General features: G+C 40.5%; 1 protein-coding gene across 2 annotated transcripts in view; it reads right to left on the bottom strand.

Annotated features, from left to right (window-relative positions):
- Nucleotides 1-23,042, bottom strand: part of LOC135415670 (low-density lipoprotein receptor-related protein 5) — a 134,180-nt gene extending 111,138 nt beyond the window's left edge. Inside the window, exon 1 of one of the 2 annotated variants that reach the window (XM_064657707.1) lies at nucleotides 22,854-23,042. In XM_064657707.1, the coding sequence (XP_064513777.1) occupies nucleotides 22,854-22,944 (91 nt within the window). In that variant the 5' untranslated portion in view covers nucleotides 22,945-23,042. The remainder of the gene's footprint in view (nucleotides 1-22,853) is intronic. The other variant, XM_064657708.1, reaches the window with a different exon arrangement.
- Nucleotides 23,043-23,820: the final 778 nt, after the last annotated feature.

Below are 23,820 nucleotides of genomic sequence, written 5' to 3'. Positions count from 1 at the left end.
AGGTGTGGATTTCCCCTCACCCCCATGGTATGCTCAGTAGAGTTTTAAAACTGCAGAAGAAACTGAAGATTTGTCCTACTTCTGCATAAAGTTGTTTAGAAGAATGCAGACAAAAGGGTGACTTCCTTGAACATCTAAACATGACTTTTGCTGCGAATAACAGATCAGGTCAATCCATGAACAGAAAAAACATCTGCAGTGTCCCGTTTTTAGATTCTGGATGTCAACGGGAGCAAGGTTTTTTTCTGGTTTGGTTGGTTGGTTTTTTTTCTTTTTCATTTTGTTTTATTCCTCCTTGGTTTGGCAGACAGCTGTCTGGCCAATAATAGTAGATTACACTGCTATGAGGGTTCCAAACTTTTAATGGATAAAACAGTGGTTCTACATAATTTGGAAAATTTGGCTTGCAAATTTTCTCCAGGACTTGAACAAATACAGGCTTGACAAAGGTATGCTTGTTTCTGACCTGAATTGTTTCCAATTTTTAGTTCCAGTTCCAGATGTTACATTAACTCCAAAAGACACAAATCTCAAGAAAGTTGAAAAAAGATATTTTACTTCTATCTCCACTAAACATACAATCTGTACCCCTGAAAATGTAATATATTTGCACACTGCAGTAAAAGACTCAGAAATAGCATGTGTTGGATTCAGCTGCTGGCAAATGTTATTCATTGGAACAGAAGTGTAGTCAAGTCAGATGTGGAAGACTCGAATGTTGCTTCCACAATTGGTGTGGTTTTCTTCTAGCATTTAAGAATAATCCCAAATAAAACAACCTTGTTAAAGGGAACCCGCCACATGATACTGGGTTTTAAAGGGTGTGAACTTGGGAGAAGTTGTTAGTGCCAAGTTGTAGACAGGACTTCTGATTTTTGTGCAAGTCTCATGACTATGTTTCAGTCAAATATTCAAGACTGAGATTTTATGAGCTTATTAGGAAGGAGCACAAAAAGAAGATGAGGTGAAAAGAAGTATTTAAGATAACAAAATCTGGAACACTGTGCTTGTATTTATATCACTGATAATATTTAATTTACCTCGTCAAATGCAGCAAATAAACAGAGTAACCTGCTGCAAGCTTTTCAAATCACTGCTTGCTGGAGATGATTCTGCTTTAGCCAAGAACATTGGTTGAACAAAATCAATTCCTTACGGCTCCTTTTGTCTTTTTAAGGTCAATGTTTGTCCTGCAAGTTATCTGGAGCAAAAAGGAAGATTTTATGCTCTATTCATTATTATTATTATTATCATCTGTTTTTCAGTGCTGTGGGGGCAAAGACATGGCACTTCTCATAATTTAGCTTTATCCCAAACAGCTATTAAAAAAATAGTGGATTTGTTAGAAAAGAAAGCGTGTTCAGGATACTACCATCTTTACTTCCATTTTTTGTCAGAAGTTGGCTATGGGTCAGAAAAAAAATAATCTGACTTGTTTTATTTTTAAGTTAAAATGATTATAGTATATTGCAAACTGAGTTGAAGAATCAACTCTTCCAAAGTCTGGAGGGAACTGCTAATTAAAGAGGTGTCACAATGTCATTTAATACAGTTGTTTTGATAAACTCATTTAATGTGCCTTTGGTGATCAGTGTAATGGAATAGGATCCTATGCTCTTTGGGGCATGCCTGCACTCTGCTGTTAATGCAAATTAATGCCAGCATTATCTTCAGTGGCATTGCTGTTCACACACTTGCAAAGCGCATGGTTAGCTTGAATTGATCTGAGTAATGCAGGTAAGTGAATATTGCTCATTAACTGATTATATTCTTGCTTTACAGGGTAGATCACATTCTATTACCATATATCTGGCAGCCATCATCTGCAACTGTGACACGTTTATCCCTGAGTCCAAATATTCTTGCTAAGGTCTTCACAGAGATTGTATTTACTTCAACACTGAGTCCCAAGGACTATTAGTACCAGACTTGGTAGAAGAGCTCGAGTGTTTTGCCCATGAAATTATTTTCCCTTTAAACTGGAGATGCATGTAGCTTGCTCATAATTCTGCTGTATAGCAAATTAGAGAAGATTATAAACTGGTAAAAATTGTTTGTTCTGTTAGACCTAAGTACAAATGGTCCCTAATAAAGAGCAATAAAGTACAAATGCTAGCTCAGATGAAGAAACACAAAATAATCATCTCTTATTTGTCCCTTCATAACATGGAATTTAAGGACATTTACACAAAACACAATTGTTAACTCAAATCCTCCAGAACAGAAGAGTCTCCACATTTGGAGTTGTATTGATAATATTTAAAAAAAGCAGGTTGCAACAGTCTTATGTACTTAAATTTATAGACTGGCAGTGTGCATGTGCAAGATGGGAAACATTTTGAAATTCAGCCCTGGAATGCCCCATTTGCTCTTTGGAAAAGGTTTTGAGTGTCAATAATTATTTAAAAATTAAGAAAATCTCAGCACAGATTGAAATTTGGAGCCTTAAAAGAAGTTAAATAGGAGCTGTTTAACATTTCTTGTTTTGTTGTTTTTGCAGATAATTACTGTTCTGTATCACCTCAAGATTATTAACTGGTCACTCTTCTCAGTGTCTGTTGAATTCTGGTGTTTGCAGAATTGTGTGACATGTATGTGATAGTGTGATATGTAATCAAGGATAAAGATCCCAAAAAAGGAGACTAAAAACAACATTCAAGAAGTGGTGGTCCTCTGCACTGAGGGAAGGCTATAAAACTGCAGAATGAGGAGCAGCTGGAGGGGTTCCCCAAGATCCCAGGGCAATGCAGGGTACAGTACATACACTCCTGACAAACCCAGTATTCCAGATCAAACCATAAACTCTGCGCAAATTGAACTCCAGCTACGTTGTGTTAGGAGGGATCTTGATTTAAATATGCCCTTCGTATTGGGCTGGGTCAGATGTGTTTTGTTCTGCTGTGTGTTTGAATTGGCTGCCCATTCCTGCCCATCCCCAGCAGCACATTACTCCCCATCCCCCAGTCTCCTACTACATCACAGATGTTTTGGTGTCTTGAAATCTGCCAGTTTGACTGCTCGTACAGTTTCTTTTCTTCAACTGATCCTGTCAAAAGGATCTTGGTTTAAAAAGGCACAGATTTAAAAAAAGCACTAAGGCAATTTCTTTGCCCAGCTCAGCTGCAGACAGAATGTTGTCTAACTGCAGACCTACAGAGCACCATCTCTGTGCTGCTGTGTCTTGTACACAACAGTGCTCAGGGGAAGGAACTTCAGAGGTGGTTTTGCGCTTATGAAAAATAATACAGTGGCACACACAGGTTTGCTTTACTCATATGCTTTAAGTATAAACCTAGCCATGCACAAACTCCCAAACTTAAGATTTTGAAATATTTCCATGTGGAGCTACAACAAATTGTTAGTTACCTTTTATTTTTCAAGTTAGGCTTATTTACCTCTTTACATTTTCATGTGAGTCTCAGTAACATCCCACCAGCATAAGAAATTAACTGTCTGCAATGCATACGCAAGAGAAGCTGTCACAACGTTGTCAAATACTCTCATTTTACAGAACCACAAAGTAGAAGTGGTTCTAGAAAAGTATGGTGTACCTCAACTTCAACAGCAAGCTGAAGAATAAAGACAATTATTCTTTTCTTCCCAGTGCACTCCAAGATTAATTCCTCCTTTTTCTTCTACACGTGGTTTCCCCACCTGTATAAACAGCCAAGCCTAATTATTGTTTTAACCCAACGCATATCTGCCTTTCCCAAACAATAAAGGAAGTAAATGTCTAAAAAAACCTGAAGTCCATCATAAAAGGGGGGCAAAATCAGAATCTCCCTGCAAAGGAACTACATGGGGGAAAAAAACAAACACCACAAACTACACAACATGAACTGTCATCATTCATATTATGGAAACACCTACAAGTAAGAATTGAGATTCGCACCCTGAGAGAATCAATATGGACACATTGTGAAGGATTCTTACAGCTGAAAAACTTGCTGTCTAGAAATATGAGGCAAAGACTGAAAGGAAGGCCACAGAGGATTGAGGGTCATGCAGTCCATGGCATAGCCAAGACAAGAGCCCAGTGTGCTAAACAGAACCCTAGTAGAACCATAACTATTGTTTCTTTCCAGACAGAGTAACTTACATCCTTTTCATACCATCAAGCTACCTCACAGTTCTTTTTTTTAAAAAAGGCATAGGTTTTACCATAATGGACAGCTTAGGAATGATCTCAGCCACCCCAAATCTCCCATTCCTTTAGCAGCCTAGACAAGGTGTACTGCAAATAAGAAACTGGACTTCGGATAAACAACACATCTAGGGAAGTGTAACTAAATGCTTTTTTGTCCAAATCCTATCCTTTATTTCTGCAGAAGGAAGTGCCCAAGCTATTAGTACACAAGGAAGCAATATCATGGAAGACAGAACAAAGTGCACTTGTTTATACTAAAACAAAACTAACTGAAGCAACATGTGGCCAAGAGTGACCTGATCATCCTGTTTTATGCACCATATCCCCCCTTTCTCCATCCTTCATTTGCACTATCTGGCTGTGCCTTCATTGCTAAAGAGAAAGATGTAATTATCACATTGAGACAGCTATTTCAATGCTAAAATGCCAGAACAGAATTGGAAACTTTTACATCAAGTAAAAAGTCAGTGTCTTTATCTCACTGCTCCACCTGAGATTTCATCAGCTGCATGGAGTTGCACTGACTCTATCAGGAATTTTACATCAAGATTGCAGTATCAATCTAATAATTACACCTGTTTCAGCAATGAAGACATGACCCAGGACTTTTGCAGCAGGAACTTTTCTCTCTTGGCATCTGGAAAACATCCAGGGCACTTCAAATGAAGGATATTCCAAACAACTATTTGAACCACATGCAGTAGTTGAGAAAAATGAATAAGTACTGCCATCCTTCAGAAGCCAGACTGAGAGTCTGAGGCAGAATACACTTAATACACTCACCACTGCCTCTCATATAACACATTCATAGCTGGACTAAGTATCAGTGCCATGTGTCTGCTCTCTGGTAAAAGCCTTTTAAGCACAGTAAGCTTATTACAACCAGTTTTTACACCTCTTCTATTCCCAGCTGTCGCAGATTGCTTCAGAGTTTAAATGCCCTGGATCCTGCCCTCCCTATTAAACACGTGCATATTTTTTTACTTATTAAAAACAGTGCAAAATACAACTGTTAACACAAAAAGCTATGAGTCTAAAGCCACATTTCCAATGCAGAAATGTGACAAACATGGCACATTCAACATGCCAGACACTTGCACACTGTCAGCAAGTAACAACTGCATTTTAACTTTCTATAACTAAGACCCTGTAGCAGACTGTTAATAAAGACGAAATACATGCAAGAAAAGACCACGTGCATTTAAGTAACTCCCTCCAGGTATGACTGACAATGATTAAATACAAAAGTAGACATCTACCCTCTTATAACACAACAGAGGATTACGAACCAACCCATTTTAACCCACAGGTTTACATGCTAACAAGAAGGGCTGTTTTTCCTATGTACTAAAGATGGAAGACTTGCTTGAAAATACAGTATGCCCCAAATGTAAGCCTTATGTGAATAATTTCAAAAACAAACTGCAGACACCTTATATTTCATTTGTGAAATGCAAGAAAATTGAACATATTGCCTGCATCCACCTAACCTTTGAAGCACTGTCTGAAAGAGAAGGCTGAACAACCAGAATATTGTTAAAAGAGAGGAAAAACCTACCTTCTCTAAAAACTAGGTGTAAACTAGACCACAAAAGCACTTGCTTTTTATGAAAAACAGCTTCCTCCTCAAAAACAAGCAAAAAAGTGTCTACCAACAAAACAGATGACAATAACACCCAAATCCACACCAAACAAGCACTAACTTGTTGACAAAAGCCTTCACTTCTAAGCTAATTGTAGGCAGCTCCTGTAACTAAATAATTGCTCAAAACCTTCATGTTCTCCTTAGAGAAAGTACTGCAATATTACAATAAAAGTAGTACAAAGTGGAAATAGGTAAGTCCTTCATCAAGCTCATCCAGTGCAGAAACGAACTAAAAAAGATGCAAATTAAAATGAAAACTTTTCCTTCTTTAAAAAGGCAATTTAAAATCCAGAACTCCCTGCTCATGTCAGTCCTCTGTTAATTGCCATGAGCAATATGGGTCAACCTTGATACCAACAGACTTCACCTGGGTGACAGAAAGTAACTCACTTCTGAGGACAATTCAGGGGGTTTTGTCTCTTTTGCTGTGACCAATACCTGCAATGCAGAGCACTACTGTGCAATACATGTTATCTCAGCAGGAATGAGATTCAAAACCACCAACTTACTTTAAAAAAGCCACTGAGGGGCCAGTTAGAAGCCATTATCCTCCATCCACTGCTTTGCATCAAGAAGCTCTGAAGTGAGATGTGCTTTATTTCCCCTGTGTTATCAACCTGTGAGAAACACCAACTTTCCTAAGTTTAACTTGCAGGGAGTTAGGGCACCTAAAACCCCTCAAGAATGTGCTTCGCTGATCATAGCATTAAGTTGTTTCCTTTATAAAACCTTAGAATGCAGAGCATGTAGATAGACAGATACACAGATAGATAGATAGATAGATAAACATATATAGAGACACGCTTAATGAGGTAACGAGAGTTGACATCAAATGACACCAAACATTTCTAAAGGCTACTTAAGCTGAAACTTTCAAAAACTTCAGCTCATTGTCCAAGGACACTACAACATCAAAGGAGAAAACATCCATTACTCTGGAGAACAGTTAATCCATACAATTAACCCTCTTTCACATCACATCACACTATAAATGCGAACACATGCTCCATTTCTGCATTGCTCAGAAGATTCAAGATGCTATTCTTGTCTCTAATGAGGTGCAGCACAAACAATTAAAGACTAGCAAAAATAACACACGGAGTTTAGATTTTTTTTTTTATTAAAAAAACAAACAACACAAAGAATCATCACATCACAGGCTGTGCAACATGGAAACATGTGGCATTACCCTTCCTTCAAAGTTTAATATGTTAGAATCATCAAACACTTGATCTTTCAGTATCACAGTTTTACTGAGCTAGAGAAAAATTTATTTAAATCATATTTTATCCTATATTATAGACCAGCTTCTCTCCTTCTCCTCTCTGATACAGGTATTTATTAATAAAATGTTTGATGGAGGAGGGAGAATGGCAAAGGGGAGGCAAGGGGAGGCAAGAGGGAAGTTAAAAAAAAATAATTGAGCACAGATAAGACATTCCACAATACAAAAGGTAACTAAAGAGGTTACTTTCGGCCCTAGTTTACTACACAGCCACACATTATTGTGCTGTCACTGGGTGGAGTATGAAGCTGGATGCTGCATCAACTAAAACCACTGGACAAAACACTCCATTTGAAACACAGTCCCTTCCTAATCTATGCCAGGTGTTGCAAACAAGCTCCGTTTTTTCACGCTTAATGCAACACCATTAGTCACGAAAAGTTCCCAACAGACTCCAGAATATACGAAATCGGTAAATTCACTGAATGGCATGACACTGTTGCAACTTCATTTGCAGGATCTCTGCCTAAATATTGTATAAAAAACACCAACAAAAAAACCTAAAACAACAAAAACAACAAAAGAATAACAAACACTTCTCCAGGACTTAAGAAGCAACAAGAGACACAGTTGTTCAGTTCCGTTTAAGTGTCAAATCAGCCTCTGGGGAAGAGCAAAAAAATAACTTAAAACTAAACAATGAACTACACATAAACAAAATTCAGGGCTTTTTTTTTGTTAGTGCCAGTTTTACAACTATTTAGAAAAATGTACTTTGAGGTAGCTAATAGACAAGTCGCAGGAATTCTTGTTTTTTTAACATGAACTTGCAGCTGTCAGGACTAGAAAGTTACATGCCATTTCAGACACTGGGAAGAATTTTGAAACCATAACTTCTTTGCCAGTGAATTGCTGAAGCCAGTGCAACAGGTGGAGTTGAAGCTGGGAGATCTGTAGCATCCAGCAAAGAGTCTGATCATACATTTGGCATATGTTCAGCCAAACGTGGGAGAAAGGCATAGAATGCTATCTGCTGTAGACTGATCTATTTGTTAATGTTTTGGGATCATCCCAGCAAAAATTTTCCTCTTGGAATTAAGCAATATTTATGACAGGACTTTGAATAAATTACCATTCCATGTTTCAAAGTCTTTCTGAATAAAGATAAAAAAACACAGTCGCTTCTGGCCACATACACAACAGTGATCTGACAGCTGCCATCATACACATCAGTAACTGCAAAAGAAACCCCAAAACACTATTTTTTTTTCTTCCAGTCATCTTGCTCTCCTGGTGAAGCCCAAAGTTTTGAAATTGAACTTGAATAGCTTAAAAGTTAAACTTTCATTAAAAGAAGTGTTGCCAAGCACACTAAGCAAACACAACTTACTCAAATACTCACAGTAATCTGTTCCCAGTGTCCTGCTGAAGTTTAAATAAGAAAATAACCCTGTGAAGTCCATTCCCTTTTATAAACAGCCAACATTCGTTCAGACTTTATAATAACAAACTGGTGCTAAAGTTTCTTTTTGCAGTTTTAAGTGTGTGCACATAATGCTTAAAAATCTCCCACTGTGCTTGACTTGCATACAAACATTTTAGTTCAAAAAAAAAAAAAAACAGTTATCAAAACTCTAGTTCCTTGAGAAAACTGGGAGGTTTTTGTAGAATTTGGTGTACTGCTTCTGCCTCCCAATAAAATGGAAAACAAGTTACACAGGAGAAAGCACTGCATGCAGCTGTATTTCAGAGCACAGCACAGCAGCTGACAAGTCATATTTTTATTCCTGCAACCTCTCCACAATCTTCTGTTGATGCCCAAGCCTCCAGAAGCCATGCAGATGCTTTCCATTAGCACTGGTACATCATCTCTCAATTGCTATGAAGTTTTACTGATCCAATGATGAGTTCCTGTCAACACAGTGCTTTGCAACAGCAGTGACAGTTCTGCAGCAGGGATGAGACACCTGAAGTCATTTTAGTTTCCAACACAGACCAAGGTTTTATTTATAAAAATTAAATAAGTAAAAAAAAAAAAAAAAAAAAAGAACTCCAGCTAGAGTTTCAAACTGAGCATAGGAAAGAATGTGTAAATCAGCTTCCTCCCAGTTAATGATCAAGGATCTAAACACCTGGAGAATTTACCAGTAATTAAAAAAGAACAGCAGAATTTACTAGTACAAGAACAAATTCCTACTCCATACAGCACACCAGCTGAGTGCACCTGTCCTGCACTGCAGCCTCCCAAGCAAATCAATACTTTTTCTGTTATCTATTCAAAGTCCTCCTACCTACCCCTGCCTTATTGTCAATCAAGGGCCAAAACCCTGTCTGAAAGACACTCTTGCCACATGAGTCTGTTCTCACAGACTCTTGGAACACATCCTCCCTCAGAAACCAGTATTTGTGGACAAAAGGGTCCTAAAAGGCTATCAACAAGCACATGGAGAGGTGTCCTGTTATAAACAACCACGACAATGAAACAGTTTACATCAGGATGTGACCAACAGATGCTCAGATGCAGTAATGTGTGTAACTCACTCTTAATCCCCACAGTCTGAAATGAGTTCCAGGACCAAGATAGAGAAAGGACTATAATAAAGTATTCCAGAACTAATCTTTGTGGGGAACCATTCCAAAATACAAACACCCCTGGGGAAGTAATTCTGGAATAGCTATTAGGTTTTGAATTCATATTCTACCTCAAACGAAGCAAGTTTTGTTACCCTAATACAAGGAAGGTGATGCTAACAGGCTCCAAGTTGAGCAGTGCAATACAACTCCTTTAAAAAGAAAACTTTTTTCTATGTCCCTGCAACACTGACTCCACAAAATCCTAGGAATCAGAAAAGCACAAAAAAAAGGATGCCAGAATCTTTACCTGTATCTACCAAAACCTTTTAAACATGCATTTTGCATATATAAGAGCACCATTGTCAAGAAGCAAGAACTGCTTGGAGGACTGAGTCAGCTGTATCAAAAACTTACAGTACTCCACATCCTCCCTCATTGCACACAGACTTCCTCAGGAAAAAAAATAATTTAAAAAAACAGGCGAAAGGCCAATGCTTACAAAGATCCCATAGCCATTGTTCAGAGAAAACAAGTCACTTGCATCATTCCCCACATGCAATAAGCTCTGGGCTGGCTGTATTCTGCCTCTGAGGACCAGCGCCAGATGTGCTCTATCTCCAGATGCCAGGAGTTCCACCACCTGGGGATCAGCAACCAGAGTTATTCTCCATGAACTCTAATTACTGTCGCAGGATGGAGAAGGGCTAAATGTGTCATGGTGGTAATACCCAAGGTAAATGAATTCTAGATAACTTAAATCTTTTGCAGGTAACAATGAAGACCTTAATTTGGACCATGCGAGTTGAGAGACAATATCAACAGAGGTCACAAGGGTAAAGTACTTCTATCTGCTCATCTTCTCTCCATTGTGCACTAGGCTGAGTACAAACAGCATTCCTCAAAAACTCACTAAGTTGCACCTTCTCCAGTTTTACCAATTCTGTCATGAGCAGACAATGTTAGTGGAGCCACACGCTAAAGGGACAGCAAGCAGCCTTTCCAAACTGCCAGAAATAGGAGGGTGTTTTGGGGTTGGGTTTTTTTGTTTTCGTTTGCTTAAGGTTTGGTTTTCTGCCTTTCATTCAGTGATGCTGCCTCATCATCCTACTTAGGTAAGTAACCCAACAAGTTTCCAAGAGCTCTCTTGACCACCGTTTTTAATTACCCACCTACAGACATTTCAGCCTTCAGCAATCTTGGTTATTCAGACAGTTGGGGGGGGGGGGACACGACATAATACAAAGCAAGCAGGTAAAAGCTTTAAAAACAGTACACAAGATCCCTGCCTAGAATAGCTTTCAAGAGAAGAAGAAATACTACCAATACAAGAGAGCAATACAACATGCAGAAATTCTAAAATAATGATTGCAAAACGTACAGAAAGTGGTTATGCAAGATCAAATATTTAGATGCACAAAACTGATTTTGATTAATAAAATGCATGTTGCCCTGCCTTCTCAGGAATACTTTACCTACTATCCTGTTAGTTTCTCTCTAATGAAACATCAGTCATTGAGAGAGTAATACGATGGAGTCAAACAAAGCAGGTTTACTCCTAGATGGTTATTTTAAAAGCGTACGTACAGGAAAAGATCACTCCAAGGTACTTCTTGTGTAAAACACTCCAAGATACATTCAGAGAGACCATTTATGTATCAGTGTCACCTTTTCTCAGATGAAATGCAGGGATTTCACAGACTTTAAAGTATATTTCAGTAACAACACCAAAACCAAATCTGGGTATACTGAATTCCAGTCTCATACCTAATGACTGTGAAACCTTTCTCCTTAAAGTAAAGTATTGACATCTAACATCAGGAGTTAAAGCGTACATAAAAAGCATGGTTGTGGTTTTGGTTTTGGTTTGGTTTGGTTTTTTTTTTCAGAACAGGAGGTTATTCAATAACACAACCATTAGAATGAAAGGAAAAAAAAACAGAGCAGGAGAAACTGGTTAACCAAGTGTGTAAGCATGTAAGAACACAGATACATATTGTATACATGCTCACACATATACATACATGGAAAACTTCCCCACCACCACCCCCTCCCCTCCAAAATCTTAGAGCCTTCCACATATACGTACTTCACCATAAACTAGCCAGGACCTTGTAAGAAATTACTACTGCCTAGGTCAGCACTTCTCTGAACTAGAAGAAAATCTGCCTCTGCTCCAGGAAACTGAGTGGTCTGGTAGCTACACACAAACTACAGAGCTCACTTCAGTTGTCTGCAGCTCTTACAGAATACCTGCAGATAATTGTTTATTTACTGCAAATATCATCCAATGCTTGCTTACATTTTTGCTGGTGTGTGTGCGTTTCTCCAAATTTCAGCATTACAGAATCACAGAATATGTGGAGTTGGAAGGAATCCACATGGATCATAGAGTCTAAATCACAGTCCTGCACAGGACTCTCCAAGAGTCACACCAAGTACATGAGAATATCATCCAAACACTTCTTGAACTCTGTCAGGCTTGGTGCTATGACCACTTCCCTGAGGAGTCTATTCCAGTGCCCAACCACCCTCTGGGTGAAGAACCTTTTTCTAATATCCAACCTAAACCTCCCCTGACACAACTTCAGGCCATTCCCTCGGGTCCTGTCCCTGGTCACCACAGAGAAGAGATCAGTGCCTGCCCCTCCTCTTCCCCTCTCAAGGAAGTTGTGACTGCGATGAGGTCTCCCCTTAGACTCCCCTTCTCCAGGCTAAACAGACCAAGTGACCTCAGCTGCTCCTCACACATCTTCCCCTCAAGGCCCTTCACCATCTTCATTGCCCTCCTCTGGACACTCCCTAATAGCTTAATATCTTTCTTATATTGTGATGCCCAAAACTGCACACAATATTCAAAGTGAGGCTGCACCAGTGCAGAGCAGAGCGAACAATCCCATCCCTCGACCAGCTGGTGATGCTTTGCCTGATGCCCCCCAGGACAAGGTTGGCTCTCCTGGCTGCCAGGGCACTGCTGACTCTATTCAACTTGCCATCAACCAGGACCCCCAAGTCCCTTCCCATTAGTTACAATGTTCACAGAAACTGGGTTTTGAGCTTCCTTAAGACTTCAGTTACTCAATTCAAAAAGCCTCCAGGAATATTCTCTTAGCTCTTTAAAGCATACATGGTTCCTTCTAGCAGTTGCCATACCTGACATGTGCAATTGAAAAATGCACCTTTTTAAGGGCATCATAGAAAATCTTCCCCTCCTGCACACAGATTCCAAAGTCACAGCTGACAATGAGTGTCAGGGGCTTTTGTGGCTTAGTATGGAATGGCTACTGAAGGTAGATCAAATGAGATGCAAATCCAAGTTCATACAGGTTTTAGGGGCAAGGAAAGACTGCCAACAATTCAATTCCAATTTATTGAAGCTTCACTATAATTTTGCCTGCATTAGCCACACCCTACCAACTCTCACTGTGCAGCTTGCTTAAGTCAGCCCAGATGTGTAACTCTTTCTATCACTGAACACCTGCAAACTTGAGATTTAGAATGACTATGTAATAGTCAACTTTATCCAGACATAAAAAACATACTGCTAAAACCCAGACAGACAAAAATTTCCACTATGTATTTCTTTTGCTCAGCTATTGAAGATGGAGACAATGTATAGATTTTTTTTTTTTAATCATGCACAGCTGTGTAGACCTAAGTAGAAAATGCTACCCATGAGCATTTTCATCCTCTTAGCTCTCACATGGGAACATGAATAACTCAGCAGTTTAATTTGCTTTCATATGTTTTGGGAAAGACACATCCAGGTAAGATTTCTGAGGCTAAAACATTTTCCCTCTGGAAAAAAAACATTGATGTTTAAACACATCGTACTTCAAGCTGCCAAATCTCAAGCAGGGGGAAATAATCAGAGAAAAACTTAAAGATAAAAACTATTTGTATCATTTATACCATATTTTAGGTCAAAATTCATTCCTACACGGCAGGCAACTCTATTCTGAGTTGCCAGAAAATTTTCAATGACTGAAATGAAAGCAAAATGTGACAGAGAAAATAGGAAACTTGATGGCCACGAGTAACCTTGCTTCAATGGGACAGAACTTATAAGTGACACTTTATTTGAAATAAGTAGTTACACAAAGCCTCCAAAGCTCTTTGAACAATATGCACGATGTATGTAGTGACCGATATAAATCTAACACTGGGTAATTTATGATTCAGTGGCCAAAAGTGGCATCTATATAAAAAAGGATTAGGATTTTGTTTTTTTAAATTCTGCTGCTTTAGAAGTTCAAGAAACAGCATACTGGCTTTTGTATTAAGCTACAAGTGCTAAGAATGAACACTAAGCATGTTATATAGACATCCCCTGTAGTTACACAACAGAGAATAAATCTCATAACCCTTCATTCCTTCTCTCCCTTGAATTATTCACTGTCATCAGCAGAGACAGCTTCTTATCCTAGAGGCAAACTCTTGCTTTTTCTCTTCCTCTATAATGAAATATAAAACAGATAAAAAGATAGCTCTGTTTCAGAATATATTTTCCTGGCATCATCAAGACACTAGTCTAAGTGACTGAACTTGTATTGCATTGGTGTGGCAATGTTTTGGTAATCAGGGGGGCTACAGAGGTGGTTTCTCTGAGAAGCTGCTGGAATCTTCCCCTATGTTCTATAGAGCCAATACCAACACTGGCCAAGGCCAAGCCCATCAATGACGGTGGCAGTGTCCCAGGGATAACATATTAAAGAAGGGAAAAAAAGTTATTGTGTAGAAACAAATTGTGCCCAGAGAAGAGAGCAGTGAGAATCTGTGCGAGAAATAGCCATGCAGACATCAAGGACAGTGCAGGAAGGAGGGGGTGGAGTTGCTCCAGGCACTCAAGCAGAGATTTCCCTGCAGCCTGTTGAGGACACCACACTGGAGCAGGAGGATGCCCAAAGGAAGTTTTGACCCCGTGGGAAGCCCATGCCAGAGCAGGCTCCTGGCAGGACCTGTAGACCCATGGAGAGAGAAGTCTACACTGGAGCAGGTTTGCTGGCAGGATTTGTGAATCCACAGGAGACCCACACTGGAGCAGTCTCTGTTCCTGAAGGACTACACCCTGTGGAAGGGATCCACACTGGAGCCATTCTTGAAGATCTACAGCCTGTGGGAAGGACTCACATTGGAGAAGGTCATGGAGCACATGGGAGAGATATCACACTGAGGCAGAAGAGTGTGAGGAGTCCTCCCTTTGAGGAGGAAGAAGCAGCAGAGACAATGTGTGATGAACTGACTGAGCCCCCTTTCCATGACCCCCTGTGCCACTTGAGGGGAGAAGGGAGAGAACTGGGAATAAAGTTAAGCCCAGGAGAAAAGGAGGGGTGAGGGAAATGTATTTTTAAGATTTTTACTTCTCATGATCCTACTCCGATTTGATTGGCAATAAATTCAACTAATTTCCCCAAGTTTGTTTTGCCTGTGACAGCAATTGGTGAGTGATCTCTGCCTGTGCTTATCTCGATCCACAAGCTTTTTGTTATATTTTCTCTCCCCTGTCCAGTTGAGAAAGGGAATGACAGAGCAGCTTTGGTGAGCACCTGGCAACCAGCCAAGGTCAAACAACCACAGAACTAAAAACAGTATTTTGAAGACAGACACACGGCAGCAACATTTCCTAAGTTACTCCAAATGCCATGGCTTTGTGGTTGTCCTTCTAAACCAAGCATTCTTTGCCCCAAAAATGTTACTTTTGTATCTGTACAAATACTTGTAGAAACTGTCCCTTACTAATTATTTGGAAGTAATCCATGAACAATAAACATAACAGTAAAGACCTATGGCCTGTCACCTTGCCTCAAATATCAAGTATGTTCCACTCTTAAAACAAAAACTAGAGAAATCAGGTTAGAAGACTTTCTAAAATTCAACGCACTGAGATTTCAACCCTCAATAGCTTCTTCAGACAAAGTCTGATTACACAGTAATATGCCACAACCTACAAAGCACCCTAGAAATGATGGGCTGATGGAAAACGACATGACAGAGTGCGTAAGCACCTGACAGGGTGCAAGGCAGAGGAAAACCTCATAACAATAAAGTAGCTGGCAGAATATTCACTCAACATCACAAAAAAATACCCCTCAGTCTTACTTGTAAAGACAGATGTAAAAAGTATGTTATTTAGGAAGTCTAAGAAACAAGAAGAAAAAAATCCACACTACAAAGAAGTAAAGCTTCAGGTGGCATAAGCCAGAAAGCTCCTGGAGATGTGTCATGGTGAGAAACCTGCAAAACACTTACCTATACCAGGCACAACCCAGTTGTTTACTTCAGGAGCACATACTAAACAAAAACAAGGTACTTCTGATCACTGCCGTCATAGAGAGTTCACTAAAAAAGCATTTCATCTCTTTAAGCAAGGCCAACACCAAGTATTTAAGAGTTATCTAGAGAAAAGAGAATGGCAGAAGCATATCATAAAGTGCAGCTGTAGGTGAGGACATCCTATATGCTGACTAGCTCAAAGCAGTACCTCTCAGGAAATCATTTTGTTTTGGTTGATCCACAATATTACATTGTCACTTAGGCATTCTGTGGTGTTTTAATTCATATAAAGACAAGTACAACAAGCAGGCATGGGGATGTATCTCCCTCTCAATTTATAAAAGTATAAAAGGAAGCAACTTCACCTTTTGGATAACCATACTCTATAGAAAAACCACACCCATTTAATTACATTTCTAGTCTTCTACAGATTTTTTTTCCCTGTCTTAAGGCCAGCTAGAAGAGTTTCATTTTGGAAGAACAGAAAATAATGTGTTCATGCAAAATAAATGAAAATAGTACAAGGACTGGACAAAGCATCCATGACACTGAAATCCATGAAACTGCAATTTCTGCAGAAGGCATGTAAGTTATTGACAAGGATTTAATTACATTACTGCTGGTAATCTGTGCCTAATTCAAAACCTAGAATATATGGCTTAAGCCATAACTACATACAACATTCCATAAAAGTTCTCAAATGACCTATCAATAACCTGTAGATTACAGCAGCACTGTACACTTTCATCATGTCTTCTCAGATCATCCACTCTTTTTCCTTTTGATTTAGTCAAAACCAGCACTGAACAGCAAAAAAGAAAAAGAACATCTGTAAAATCACATTATAGTAACACTATATAAACCCAAAAGCTAAATAGTTCACTAAGCAGGTTCACTCAGTCCACTGCTACTCCTCATCTGCCCAGAGGTTCAGAAACACAAAGCAGACAACACTTGCTCACACTCTCTGGCTTTCTTTTACTCTTAAACACCATAAAAAGAAGAGGTCAAGCTTCTGTCTTTACTGACTGCCCCCTCCTACCTTCAATCTAATTCTTGCAGGCTGAGGATCGAGATTCCTCCAGGACTAATTTATCATCTTTACAATCGTGTAAAAAGCCACTTCCAAAAACCAGTATTAATAAATGTTGAATGAATCACATTCAATGCAACAACACGGTGAAATAAAGTAAACATACAGTCAAGGTAACCTAAAGAAAGGGCAACAGAGAACCTCTGGAATCACCATCACAAAATGTTGCCAAATTCTGAATCAAATGAAGAGATGTCAAGGTAAGTAACTCAGTCATTCATCTCCCTCTCAGACAAAACTCAAGCCAACAGGAGTCCTGTAAGAAGGACAGAACCACCAAATTAAGAGCACTACACTTTCACAGAACATCACACATCCTTTAACAAAAATCCATGAGAAAAAAATTAAAATCAAAACCTTTGTGTAACCAAATAAAAATCAGAAATATAATTTCCATCTTTCTACTTTTCATAGTAGAGGGAAGAGTTACAGCCTAACACACTTGCAACTTCATTTCTCCAGATGCATCATCTTTTACCATAGCTCAGGAACAGCACACTTGATTCAATGACCAATTTTCTGGTTACCGTCTACAGTCTCAACTGGAAGACGAGAGTTCAAAAATTCTGCCTGCCACAAAGACAACTTTTGTTACTGTTTAAAGTAAGTGAGCTTTAACTGTGGAAGCTTGATTCTCTTATGTATGAAAGATAAATAACACATGCTATCCTAGCAGAATATTCAGAATTAGCTAAAATTTGCACCGCACTTCAGAAAGCCAAAGTGCCAAGAATTATTCAACAACTATTACTTATTAAGCAGGAACATTTTTAAATACATATGCCAACATTTAAGCTTTTCAGACCACTGACAGTCACACCAGGAACTTACTATTGCATCTGCTGTCAGTGGTGTTTATTGCAGTAGCAATAAACCTTCATACTGTGAAATGAAGACAATTCTGTAGCTGATTCACAGTCAAGAAATTCCTTCTCCCAGTAGGCTGTTCCATTAAGTTAATCTAACACACCACACATACAAATTATTTATTGGTTTAAAAGTGGTTTCAACTGCTTTAACCCTTTTATCATCCAGAGCAAACATACCAATTTAAATCGAGCCTGTGTCAATTTACTGGCATCCTTGCAAAAGTCACCCATGCATTTAACATCAATACAAAATAACACCTTACAACTGCCTGTGCTGGCAGGCAAAGTGTGAGTCAAGCAAGAATAAAGGAAAGAACAATTAAATTAAAAATCTTGTTTATTAAATGGACCGTTAACACTCTTGCCAGCCCACCACCCATTCCTTACACTCTTTGGAGCTTCTCAGTAGAACTGTGTGGCTTAACAGATATTTTCAATCTTTAGTAAACAGAAACCACAAAGATGAGACACTGGTGAGTTCCACATTCTGATTTTTTTCAAGAGAGAAGAAACCAAAAGAATTATTGGCCTGTAAACTCTTAAGCAACAACTGTACTGAACAATACTCTGTGGGACATAGTTCCCATTTTCTTTCCTCCTCTCACCACAACTGTTTCATCACACAAAATCTCAAGAATTGCTAAAAAGATCTTTTGACTCTATCATGATTTTTTCCATAGCCTAACTCAACAGGGGAAGGACTCTCCAGAGGGGCTTTTTCCAGTTCAGAAGCCCCAGCTGTGAGCTGTCAGGAGATGGCACATCTTTGCCTTCTTCAGAAAGTTCCAAGTGTCCAAACAGCACATGGGTTTGGCTAGCCAGCATCCCTAGCCAATATCTTAATTATGTGCTCCTGCCCTATGTGAACTTGCAGTTGTTGGACATGTCCAACATGTTGGAAAGCAGAATAGTGGAAAAGAAAATAATCTACATGCCTCAAAATCTCTAAACAAAATGCTCTTCTCCGTTGTGCACAGTAGAGCTGCATCGCTGCTGGCCTGTGCCACAAACTGGGGGGATACTTATTCTATTCCTGAGGCTTGGGTTGGTACCTATTTAGGTTCTTCACAAACGCCTTGAGAAGAAAATAACATCTATTTCCTTAAAGTGCTCTCAGTGTTGCGCTTTTTTTCAGTCATATAAACTCCCAAGAGAAATCCCAAACTTACAGATGCAAAACATTTTGAATGTTTAATAGTTTGGGTTAAACACATAAGGAAAGAAATAAGCGAATTTCTTAGAAAGAAGCTACCGTACGTAACTTTATTTCTCTTCATTCTAACAAGGAATTTAAACATAGTTATTGTTCTCAGTCTCAAGACATCACGCTGCTTTCATACAATGCAGTACGTTCACAAGAAATATTGATTTAACAGGACACTACACTCATCACTATAGCTGTTTCTGAGCACCATCAATAGTGAAATTTATTTCTGCTTTGACAAAAAGAGGAACAACTGCTTTTAACTGTGCACTACTGGCTAATTTTTAACTAGAAGCAAAGTTACAGTAGACACTCTTTTATAATAAGTCACATGAGTCTATACTCTAGGAGACGTTTTGTAACCTTTATTTGTTGTTATGCTGCCAAACCTTACCCAAACACTAAAGGATAACAAGTTCCCGGAAACAATCTCTGTGTTTGCTAAAAAGTTACCTTGGCTTGCATTATTCAAGAAACATGCAGGACTGAGAAAATTTACAGGTGGAACAAAGTCTATTTTACTAACAACTATATTATACACAAGTAAAACATAAATTCTTAAGTTAAAGCAGCAAGAGGCAATGGTGGAATTTATACTGGGATATCAATGAAATACATTCACATTATTCTAAAGTACTGACTTTGTATGTCATGCTAATCTATGTACTTCAGACACATCAATAGTATGAGTGATTTTACAGCATCTATGGATGCTTGAAAGTTAATTTAAATTTTAAATAATTTAATTTAAAGTGAAACAATAACAAATGAATTCCCACACTATACCTAAAAGACAGTTAAAGCCATTTAACTTTGAAGAGAGAAGATTCAATGCTTTGAAAGTATCAACTTAAACTTCAGAGTCAGTCTGAACTTTCAGTATTTCTTATTATTTCAAGAGGATTTATGACTATGATTTGTGACAGACCCTCACATCATGCTAGTAGTAGTTACTAGGAAAACAGCCCCCTAAATCAATGACGGACTGACTGAAACAGCACTGAAATGCAGCTGAGGACTCCTACATAGCACATTTACCTGTCATAAAACTAGTAAGTGATCTTTACTGCTATGTTCTACATTTAAAAAAATAGTGATATGTTTCACTAGCTTTAGGTCATCTCAGGAAAAACAGTATAGATTAAAAGTAATTTTAGGGTTGTGCTCAAATGTATTTTTTATTTCATGCTGCATCCCTAGTTTCAAGCATTTGTAACCATCCTGTTACACTTCTCTGTTTACCTTTCTGTATCTTGTGTTTCTTGATATCAGGCAAATAGTAGTTCCATTAAAGAAAACTAAGATACGATCTCGTGATTTCGGGAAACATCCTAGTGCATGACACGTTACAGCTAATAAAGCATTTGTGAGTTTAAGTAAAAATAATTCTTGCTTAAGACTCTTCTTAAACAAGAACTATCTCAATGTTGAGGTTTTAAGAGTCCCACATAAAATACCTTCTCTGCAATATTAAGCATCCAGAACTTACAATATTTTCAGACAAAAGCATAAAATACTTTGCATAGGCAAGAGATTCCAGCCTTCAAGGAAGCACCAATTGCAATGACCATTTTGCATTATCACAGTGAAATGAGAGTCAAGTATAACCCATATCTGTAACAGGTTTATCATTATTTCAAGCCACATAAATAAAACCACTCCTGACACCACCACATACAGAGCAGAACGTAGCTCTACAGCAAAATTATTTCACAGCCAAAGTATTCAAGATCTATTATAACATGTGAAACTTCACAGAAGCTTTAATACTGCAGAAGCTCCATCAAATGCCTAATGTGCAGAGATGTATTTACATATTTGTAAGATAAGCACATCAAAATACTTTTAATAGGTAAAAGTCAGGCATGTCCTTACAGAATGGGGCTTCTCAGAAATGGAACTAAAACCATGGAGAGCCTCTCACAGTACATTCACACTCCTTCTAAAAGGACAGATGAACTGTCCTTAAAAGTACTGTCCAGATCAACTCGACAAAAGAATCACATACTTTCCTACTAAGTAGGCAGAACAAAGGCAATGTCATTAAGATTTATAACCAAGATTCTTTAGCTAATTATTAGAAATGGTACATCTGTAGAAGAGTTCTTCCATGCATGTTAAGGAATTAAGGATTATTCATGATGAACGTACACTATATTAAAAGAATCAGTGTTTCTAAAAGGAGGTGAATGAAAAGCAAACTCCAACTTACAACTTATTCCTTGGTTTTATCATGAACTTATTCCCCTAAGTTATCCCTTTTTTAAAATATCTCTTTCTATTAGAGTCTGTTGAGTAAATTTAAGGAAATCCTTAAAGAACACTATCAGCCTTCATTTAAGGCTCCCAGAAGTTGATTTTTTCCCCCTAAAGCTACAGTAGCTTCATTCAGTCAAGCAGGAATGTGAACACCTTTACACAAACGTAAGCGTTCAGAAAGGCACAAGCCACACTTCAGGCTTTCTGAAACATTTTTAAAAGACTGTGGTAATGTGCATGGAGAAGGTGCATCTTAAGATATGAAGGGCATCTTTTTCATATAATCCTGACAGAATAAGCAATACAATAATACACACCCACATAGAGCTCCAACTAAAAATACAGAATGATGATGCCAGCAGAAAATGGTCGATTCTCTTGCTCTAAATGACAGTTCTAATAATTACAGGAGGTTTGAAAAGGTGGGTGGCCTAATAAAAAGAGGCCCTGAGGTGATGTTCTGACAGCCTTGGCCACACTGCCGAGTTTTCTAAACTACCTAGGAAATCGCAACAACTAGGTTTCAGCTTGCTGAAGCACCGGGGTGATGTATTCAGGCAGACCAGATGTAGCAGCAAAAAACCAGAAGTCTTACACATGCAGCTCGAACCCCCCGTCCTGGGAGAGACAAAGTTGGACCGGAACAGCACGCAGGAAAAACAGAGGAGAACGGACCCAGGTCCGCTCCCCACGGATGCTGCAGGCAGAGCACCGCCTCCGTTTATTTGTGATTTAAAAGGATTAGCACACTCACTTAAAGACGGTATTGCAAGGGAAAGCAAAGGGCAGGCTCCGTGCCCGGGACGGGGCGCGGGCTGCCGATGGGCCCAGCACTCGGCCGGCCCAGGGCAGGGGCTCCAGCTCGGGCAGCGCCGGCGGGGCTGGACCCGGGCCGGGCACCCGCACCCGGGCCGGGCTGGACCCGGACCCCCGCCCACCGCCTCCAGCCGGGCCGGCCGGTTCCTCCCGCTGCAGCGCCACCCCCCGTCGCCCGCCTAAAGCCTTAGAACGGAGCTGGGGTGGGAGGGGGGACACGCAGGACACACACACCAAACTTGCCTTCCCCCCACCCCCTCCCCAGCCCTGCCAAGAGTTTGACCGACACCCGACACCGACCCCTCCAAACTCCAGAGAAATCCTTGCCCGGGACCGCGGAAGGACGGGAGTGGGGGCGGGGGGGGCTGGGGGCGACTTTTGTCTCTCTTTTTGCAACTGTACGCGTTTACCTGAGCCATCCCGGGGGGAGACCGCTCCCCCCACCCCCAGCGGGATATGTCCCGAGGGAAGGGGGAGGAGAGGCCTCCTCTTCCTGCGCCCCCTTTTTGAAGAAAAGAGGGGCGAGGCGGAACAGTTTGGGGGTGGAGGGGTAAACGACGCACCCAGCCTCCCGTCCTCCTCCCGCCCCGTCTCGTCCATGTGCGCGTCCTCTCCCCCCGCGGGAGCCTGGCCCCGCTCCCGCCCCTCCCGGCGGAGCGCGGGGGAAAGTTTGCCCAAGTCCGACAACAAAAGGGACAGCGGCGCTCGCCTCCCCGTCGGCCCGGGCCCCGCGACGCCCCGGCGAGCTTACCCCCGGCCGGGCCCGGCTCGCAGCGCAGCACCGAGGCGGCCAGGAGCCGCAGCAGCAGCAGCAGCGGGAGCGGCGGGGCCGCCGCCTCCATGTTGTGCCGCCGCAGCAGCCGCCGGAGCCCTCGGAGCTGCTCAAGCAGGATCCATGCTCGGGGCGCTGCGCTCGGCGAGGAGGGAGGCGGGGAAGGGGGGAGGCGCTGGAGCCGATCCTCCTCCTCCCGCCGCAGCCAGGGAGGGGGCTGGGATGGAGGATCCCAGCTCGCACCGCATCCCGGGAGCAGGCGGGGGCGCACCGGCCCGGCGTGTCCCGCGCGTGGTTGCACCTGGCCGCACGGGAAGGAGGTGGGATTTTAGGGGGTTCTTCTTTACTTTTTTTTTTTTTTAATCTCGTTCCTTCTGGAGCAATTACTCCAAAACCAGCGGGGAAGTTTGGAGAAGAGAGCTCGTTGCGTGTTTCTCTGGTGGATTTAGAAGTTAAGAGCGGGGACGCTCCCCCCTTTTTCTGTCTCCAGGAAAAAGGGTGGTTGTTTTCTTCCCAAATGGAAGTTCGCTTTTGCCTTTCTCCTCCCACCAAAACAAATGCTTTATAAAGTCACTCCTATGCGAAACATTAGTTTTCAAAGAAAAGTGCGTTCAACAACAATCTTTTGTTGCCTTCTCCACCCCACTCCCCCCGGTAAACATGCCACCTGTTCCTATAAACACATTACACTACGAAAGAGACAGAAACTCTGCCCTGTGACATGAGGTCTGAGTAGTGCTGAGGGCAGGTACGCAGGGCTGAGCAGCACCCAGGTCACGCTTAAACATCCTGCATCTTTCCCAGGCCAGATGCTGCCCCTGCCTCCATCGCAGGGAAATAAACAAACAAACAGGGTAAGTCAAGAATTTTCATTTGAGTCCCCATTTCCCCTTGTCCTGGCACGAATTTTACAATAAGAAAAAAAGATGCTCGATGGCCTTCTATA

Source organism: Pseudopipra pipra, chromosome 6 (assembly GCF_036250125.1).
Source record: "Pseudopipra pipra isolate bDixPip1 chromosome 6, bDixPip1.hap1, whole genome shotgun sequence".
In the NCBI taxonomy this organism is placed as follows: domain Eukaryota; kingdom Metazoa; phylum Chordata; class Aves; order Passeriformes; family Pipridae; genus Pseudopipra; species Pseudopipra pipra.
Note: the sequence above shows the minus strand (reverse complement) of the source record. Positions and strands in the feature narration are given on the sequence as shown.